At 37.9% G+C, this 8,448-nt stretch overlaps 1 protein-coding gene across 2 annotated transcripts in view; it reads left to right on the top strand.

Moving 5' to 3' along the window:
* Nucleotides 1–7,607, top strand: part of TMC7 (transmembrane channel like 7) — a 75,324-nt gene extending 67,717 nt beyond the window's left edge. For both annotated transcript variants that reach the window (XM_069096035.1, XM_069096036.1), the window contains exons 15-16: nucleotides 863–941; nucleotides 5,308–7,607. In XM_069096035.1, coding sequence (XP_068952136.1) covers nucleotides 863–941; nucleotides 5,308–5,382 — 154 coding nt within the window. In that variant the 3' untranslated portion in view covers nucleotides 5,383–7,607. The remainder of the gene's footprint in view (nucleotides 1–862; nucleotides 942–5,307) is intronic.
* Nucleotides 7,608–8,448: the final 841 nt, after the last annotated feature.

Here is an 8,448-nt window from a genome sequence, read left to right as displayed (position 1 = left end):
CCCCCCCCCCCCCCGTGAAACGCAATGCCGCGCTCCGAGCTGCATCCAATCAGAGCTGCAGCAGTGAGCGCATCATCCTGTTCTTCCCCAGTGATTTGCTTATTGAATAAAGGTACATTTTTTTGTTCACATTTACCTGTTTATTAAAATTGCTGTCAATGTTCATTAAAATAAGCCCTCCCCTGAAAATAAGCCCTCTGGTGTTTTTCTGTCCAAAAAATTAATAAGACAGTGTCTTATTATCGGGGAAACACGGTAACACAAAAACTAGCTGTGTGACCTTGAGCAAGTCACTTAACCCCAATTGCCCTCCAAAAAAGCAAAAAAAAATGGTTTATTTAAATATTCTATTTCCCCTTCTTTTAATCTAGGCACTTTATATTTATTTTTGTTAAGTATGCTTCCATTTCACTTAAATTGTTAAATTTATAGACATATAATTGGGCAAAATAACTCCTAGTAATTGTTTTGATTTCATCTTCATTAGTGGTATATTCACCTTTTTCATTTTTGATACTATTGATTTGGTTTTCTTCTCTATTTTTTAAATATCTTATTAATCAGTGGTTTATCTATTTGATTGTTTTTTCATAAAACTAACTCCTAGTTTATTAATTCAATGGTTTTCTTATATTCACTTTTATTAATGTCACTTTAAGTTTTAGGATTTCCTCTTTGGTGTTTAATTGAGGATCTTTAATTTGTTCTTTTTCTAGTTTTTTAATTGCATACCCAATTCATTGATGTGAGCATTTAGAGATATACATTTTCTTCTGATTACTGCTTTTACTGCAAATAATGTTTTAAAATCCTTAAATTCATGTAATATACCTTGTTTTTGCTCCCTCTCTTACTTTTGTAGCATTATCATGTTCTATTTCATTGCCCTGGCTGGAGCACACAAACGGGTCGTGGTTCAACTCAGACAGCAGTTGGCTATGGTAAGGTGGAATCCAAGGTGGAGTGATCCCAGAGAACAGAAGGTCCATCTTTTCCTTTATGGTGTATACAAAAACTGAAGTTTTCAAGGGAGAAGTGGAATGACTTTCTAGAAACTCTACCTAGTGATCCAGCACAATGGGGATTTGGTTAGCTTGTTCTTTGCACAGGTTTTTTTCACCTTGATCAGACAGGGGGGTCTCTATCATGGTGGTTTTAAATCCAGTCTTCCCACTTCTATCATGAGTGTGAACATGCTAAGATATGTGACACTGTAATGTCATACCAAGGAAAGGCAACTTCCCAAGGTTCAAAATACCAGCATAGGTGCTCTCCATTTTATTCAGTGACCAACCAAGAACGGAGAAGATCAAAACATGACATCATTCCAAATGCAGCATTTACTAAATGTGATTAAATAATCTGCAAGGACTACCCCACCCCAGGACCTTCCACTCATTCAATCAATTACAAAGTCCCTGGTCTAAATACTTCTCCACCCCTAGGCTATACCTTTATTTGTCAATCACAGAGCACAAAAAGGTCAAAAGTTCCCCACCCCTGGATCACAATTGAATCTACCCCAGAGTTATATCAAGTTTAAGCACAGCACTTAATACCCAAATGGAGGTCTTTTCTTCATCTTGACAGAGGCAAGTTCTCAGCAATCTTAGTTCCTGGGGAGACAAGGCTTAGCAAGGCCACAAGATACATTGCCAGTCCCTTCATTAATTCATCCTCTGTCTGTAGAACAGTCCTAGAACCCCTGAAAACATTAGCAAAACCCTCTCCCAGGATTTCTGTTAAACATACAACAAGAAAATCCTTCTTCAGGGCTTCTGAACCAACAGAAAGGTTCCCAGACCCCTGCAACAACAGCACTGTCCTTAACCAGTGGACAGTATTCACTCTGTCTGCAGGACAGTCTCCAGACCCTGCAACAACCGCACTGTCCTTCACCAGTGGACAGTATTCACTCTCTGTCTGCAGGAGGACAGTCTCAGGGCTTCTTAAAGCCAGGTTCCAGGACTTCTTCAACAACAGGACTGTCTTTCACCAGTGGACAAATCTGGCAAAACAACATCAAAACAGACAGACAAAGTACCAGCAAAACAGCCATGTCTCCTCAGTCCTTGGCAGCTCAGGGGGCAGGTCTCAAAAGTCCAGGGCAGTTCAAAGTGTTCCTCAGCAATCCTTCTCAGTCTCTCTCTCTGCCTCCACGAGGTGCTGCTTCCAAAAAGTCCTTCTGCCTCTCTCTTGTCTCTCCAAATCTACGTCACCAGCTCCTCCCAGTTCAGCACTCTCTTTTCACATCCACAAGTCCATCCCACAGGTGGGATTAACAAGCTCTGGGTTTTAACACAATCAATTTGAAAAACCAAGCTAATACAGGGGAATCTTTAAATGCCATTACTATCACAGACACTTAGGCTGATATACTCAGCAATACTCTTAGGGATAAAGACTGATGAATAGAGCAGAAATCTCCTCAGAAAGACAAGAGAGCAAGTCTGATCTGCTAGATTTTTCTAAAGGAAAATCTGGCTAAGATGCTGACAGTGTTACCATATATAAAGTGAACAAGTGGCTGCTGACTTCATTATTATTGGTGTTTTTTAGGCACCAGCAGCACACATGGTGCTTGGATCAGCTATTCAATTAATGAACAGATATTTCATAAGCACTTACTATATTCTAGGTACAGTGTAAGATGTTGGAGAGACAAGGAGAAAAATAGCCTCTGCCCTCAAAGGGCTTAGATTTCATAGGTGTTTGGAGATAGTAAGGGGAGGGTTAGTTTTGGAACAGATAGTAAGATCCTGGAACTTAGGGAATGTAGAAAAGACAAAGTTTCATTATAAATTACATGTAGCTGTGGAATGTAGCACTGGGAAAGCTGCTAGTCAGGTACATAGGAGGCCATGCCTTCTTTCTATTCATGTGGGAAATCTTTTAAACACTTTCTATTCCCCTTAAAATTCCTGTGATTTCTCATTAGGAAATTTCTCTGATAGCACCAAGGGAAGGTCAGTCTTGAATTTGCCATCTAGAAGGTGGTACGGTAGAAGGTCTCTCTGCATGTGAGGCAGCATGAGAAGAGGATGGAGTATGGGAATGGCCTGAGGAGGCTGGGAGGTGTCTTAAATATTAAGTAAAGTGTAGAATTCCAGAAATTCCTAGTGTCAAGGGAGGGTTAAAAAGCTTTGGCACCTGTCCTTTTTATACTCTACTTCTCCCCCCTCTAGGACCCCTTCCTTCGGTTAGACCCTTCTTATTCCTTAACACGCAACCACAAGCAAAGTAAACATCTAGATAACTGCTCATACCATTTTGTTTTAAGTTCATCCTTTTCTTTAAATTTTTTTTAACAATTTTTTCAAAATTTAGAGTTTCAAATTCCTTCCCTCTCTTCCCTAACGAATTGAGAAGTCAAGCAATATAATACCTATTATACATGTGAAGTCATGCAAAACATTTTCATTACTTTGTTCTTAATCAGTGAATCAGTATGTACCTACCTCATGACAGGTATTATTCAGGGGACTGGAGAGACAAAGATAAATATGGAATGGGCCTTGATCACAAGAACTTTCCATTCTAACAAGGATAATTCACTACAGAACACAGAGTTTAGTTTGACCAAATCAATAGAATGGGAAATCCATGTTAGCAAATGGTTGTGTTCTGCGTTTTCATTGGAAGTAAATAAGGAAGTCAGAAGGGATATCTGAGCAAATACTATACTTAAACAACAAAAACCTTAAATGTGTAACGAATTAAGTCTGTCAGCATTTATTAATTGTCTATTACATGCATGCCATGCTACACACTAAGGATCTAAAGAAAGAAAAACTACTCCCCACTCTGGAGGAGCTTCACAGTCTAATGGGGACGACAACATATAAATTTATACAAACAAGATAAAGACAGGATAAATTGGAGATAATTTCAGAGGGAAGGCAAAGCATTAAGGACTGGGAAAGGCCTCCTGAAGATTTTAGCTGGAACTTGAAGGCAAGAAGCTAGGAGGCAAAGATGAGGAGGGAGAGCATTCCAGCCATGGAGGTCTGCCCATGAAAATGCACTGAAGTCTGGAGATAGTTTGCCTGGATCACAGAATATATGACAGTGAGTAGTATATAAGAAAACTGGAAAGGTAGGAGGACCAGATTATGAAGGGCTTTAAAAGTCAAACAGACAAATTTTTATATTTGATCCTGAAGGAAATAGGGACCACTATAGTGGTGACATGGTCAAACCTGTGTTTTAGGAAGATCCATTTGACAGATGCATAGAGGATGGCTTGGATTGGAGAGGGGTTTGAGGCAGAGAGACCAGCCAGAAGACTGCAACAAGAGTCCACATATTAGTTCAGCTAAGCTAAAGTGTAGAATATATACTTGTTTTTGCCTTCCTCCTCAACAGCCCATACTGACGATGCCTTGTACAGCTTTGTGGACTCAGGGCAGCAAGGTGGCACAGAGCACTAGGCCTGGAGTCAGGAAGACCTGAGTTCAAATTCAGCCTCAGATGTTTAATAGCTGTGTGACTCTGGGCAAGCCTTTTAATCCTATTTGACTCAGTTTCCTCATCTGTAAAATGACCTGGAGAAGGACCAGCAAACCACTCCAATATCTTTGCCAAGAAAACACCAAATGGGGTCACCAAGACTTGGACACAACTGAAAAATGAATGAACCACAGCAACAGGCAGACCAAATGGTAACTTAACAGCTATCATTCTAGCATTAGCATGGTCTTGGTTTTGACTTCTTCTATCTGTTATATTCATTTCTTCATTTAGTGATGTCATTTGAACAAGCATTTATTAAAACCACGCTATTTTAGAGCACTTTGCTAGGCACTGAATAAGATAATAGAATTTAGATAAAATATGGTCTTTGTCCTCATGATTTTTAGAATGTAGTACCCTGCGTGCAACCCAAGTCAGAAACAGAGCAGATCAAAACTTCCAAGTCAGTCAGCAGTGGGGTCAGGGAGTGGTCACTGCATTCCCAGCCTGGGTGAGATAGGGAGATACAGTTAAAGAGATTGTTTATTCTAAAATCATCAGTTTTCCTGTCCTAGCAGAGATTTCACACATTCATCCAAGGGTAGAAAATGATGAGGTATAATGTAAGACTTCAACAGTTGAGTGTTTTGTTTTACGTAACCCTATCAAAACTAGATTGATTATCATGAAGCTACCCAGTTGTGAAGTGTTTGTGGATGGGGGTGAGAGGGAGAGTGTATTGTCAACTGGGTCTAAAATCCAACTAATTCCCATCAATTAATTGTATGGCAAATGTAGCCTCAAAAGAAAGGTTATTGTGTCTCCAAATATATGTATGTATTTATTTATTTTTAGGAAAGTCGAGACAAGCACTATCTAATTCGGAAACTTACAGATGCTCAGGAAGAGATGAGAAACCGACCAAGCTGATTTTGAACCCAATTCTTGTTCCTTCCAAGCCGACTGAGCTGCCATACTGAATCTCCAAAACTCATCTGTAGAATTTTGTACAAATACTAAATGTATTTTTCTAGAATTCAGGCATTTTCTGCACTGATACTATTATTGCTGCTGTCGTTTTGGATTATGTCAGTATTGACATAGCCAGATAGTTTCTATTTGATGATTTTGTAAACTATAACAACAGTTTTGAGATGAGTCTTTGCTTATAGAGTCTCAGCTCATTAACTATGAAAAATCTCTTAGGTTTAGGCTATTTCAGTTTTTGTAAGGGAACCAGAAACAAAGAGAACTTTTATCATTTTTTCAGATAGTTTGAGAAATTTTGTTGTTAACTTTGAAGACCATTGGTTCATGACACTAGACTGATGCTAATGAGTCAAATTCCAATGGCATAAAATGAACAACTTTTTCTATGACTTTTTTTTTTTATACTTCAGGGTTATGCTAACCCTAAAAAAAGAGGTTGCTTTGTAAAGTAAGATAAACTAAACCATCATGTTAGCAGTTGGTAAGAAAATTAAAAACATAGTTACATAACTAACATTAAACTTTTAAATTTTAATCCCAGTTTGGTAAGACGAGATGCAAAAATGTCGATGATCTTACTCTATGACTTATCAATATTAGGCATATGGAGCTCCTTCATACCTTAAAATTATTTTTAGATAAGATAATAGATAACACTAGCCATGCTTTCTGAACTTCTACGGCAGTGGAAGAGCAGAACAGAAAGCTGGTATAGGGAAATAGTTACCCTTTGAACTTTTCTCTTCTAGGCCTGATCTGTGGTTTCTGGGAATAACACCTATTGCTTCCAAAAGTGGGAGAAGGTAGTTTTCTTTCACTCCCTAGGGTCCATTTCCTTTTATGTTTTGTAGGCAGTACTTTTAAAGGACATGTCAAGCTTCAGAAATGTTCTGGGAAGGATGTTTTAAGATATGTTTTTATTCCTGCTTAGCTATGGATATGTGCCATGGGATTGTGCTGTCAAACCTTTCAATTCATGCTAAATACTTCTTACATCAGATTGCATTGCAACCTAAATCACTTACTCAGGGTCTTTTCAGATATAACAGTTTTTAAAATGGACTCATCTAGATTTCTGAAGAGGAATTTAGCTTCCTTATAATACATACAAGCACATTTGAAAATATTATTTATCTGTTTACAATATCTATAATTTTCTGTGCATGTACATGTATTTAATGAAATGTAACAGGAAATAATTTATAACTCCTATTGTAGTAAAAAGAAGTAATAGATGCCTTGAAAATGGCTAATATTTGGCAGTAAAAAGTTATCCTTTTGAGTTATTCCATGGTTTATCAACTAATACAACATTATCAAAAAGGAGTATTAAGTCTAAATCTTTTTAATATATGCACATCTTATTAAAGTAGTTCATTTTCATTTAGTGTCTTCAGGCTTTTTTTTTCCTACAATGCAGTTGTAGTTTAGTTTTTCAAAGTCAATTTTAGTGATAGTTTTTTACTGTTTTTCTTTTCTTATAAATTCAAACACACTTTAGATAGTAGCCTGAATTTCAGAGGCTAATGATATATTATGGAAATGATTGCTGATGCTGAGGAATATTGTTCAAGGATAATTTCTTCCTTTTATAGATGCTTGATCCTTGTTTATAGAAGCATTTTCCTGTGTCGTGCCATGGAGTGCCTCCCCTTTCTCAGCGTAATCCCAGTGCCAACCAACTGTTGTTTCCTTCTAATTCCACAAAGCTAGTTTATAGTGAAAAGTAGTTTAAGATTGACCTGAGCTGCAGCAGGGATTTGCAACTCTTATCTTGTGATGACTACAAGAAGAAGCAGGAGATTTTCAGGGAACATCTGTTCTTATACAGGCTGCTTTTGCCTATGCAGAGGTTTACTATCCTCACTGAAAAGACGAAATTTTCTCACCACTGTCAACATTATTAGCAAGGCTAATTCCTACGGTGCCCCACAAGTGTTGTTTTCTGCTTTTTATTAATGGAAATTCTGAAAACAAAGGATTATCAGGGTTTTTTCCCCACTGTTAAGAAATGCTGATTAATGTATTATTAGCTGTAGTGAAGTGTTGACTTTTGTAAATATAATTTGGAATTTTTTGCCAAATTGTAACTTTGGTTAGAGCTGTAGAATAAAAAGTATAGCTCCTCTATTTAATGTGTATTAAAACTATTAATTAAAACAAAATATTTGAAATCTTAGAATGATTACATGTATGTTTAGACTCACAGGGTTATTCTGTAAACAAAAGATCCTGGAAATCTATTCGTTTTTTAAATTACCCTTTGCTTTCTCATTGAAGTAGTAAGTAGTCTGCTGTCATCTTCAAATGAGTGTTTTCTAACAACCTGTTAAGAGTTTTTTTTTGGTGGGGGTGGTGGTGGTGGAAAGGTGAGTTGTTTTTTAAATGTTCCTGAAAACCTCTATTTATCCAATCCAACCAAATCACACCTAAAATTCTAGCCATCAAAGTAGTTCTGGTTTCCTCTCATCAAAGAAAGAGAAATCTAGTCTTTAGTTGGCATTCTTTCAGAGTGGTGATGATGGGGTGCTTGGGTGCCTGTGCTTGGACCCCAATTCCAAGATCACATTTCCTCCTAGCCTCAAAACACTGTCCCTGGCAGTTTCTCTCCAGCCTAAGGACACTATGCCTAAAAATTATTCACGAGTGAGCCTCAGCAAAACACTTATCTCTCTTCCTCCTGTAGTAACAAACCGAACCTGTAGGAATTAATTAGTTTTAACTGGATTTGTACTAGTTCATAAAGATACTCAGTACCCACTGGACTATCCATACCAACTCCCTACCTCATGATATGCATCCCAGACACCTCATTATGTGTATCCTAGACTTTAGGCATATGTATACTCCCTACATCTATCTTGTCTAACAAGACATTGATGGGTGGCAGACTGGGCATTCCTCTCAGCCCTGACCACCAGTTGACTTAGTGATTTTGAAGGCCTAAAAACCACACCTCCTTTTAGGGCTCCCCTCCCCCTTGGTCTTTTTCCAGTGAACTCCCAG

The sequence above is a fragment of the Petaurus breviceps genome, unplaced genomic scaffold, assembly GCF_028583685.1.
Source record: "Petaurus breviceps papuanus isolate PSGF00001 unplaced genomic scaffold, PetGlider_PUasm1.0 229, whole genome shotgun sequence".
In the NCBI taxonomy this organism is placed as follows: Eukaryota; Metazoa; Chordata; class Mammalia; order Diprotodontia; family Petauridae; genus Petaurus; species Petaurus breviceps.
Note: the sequence above shows the minus strand (reverse complement) of the source record. Positions and strands in the feature narration are given on the sequence as shown.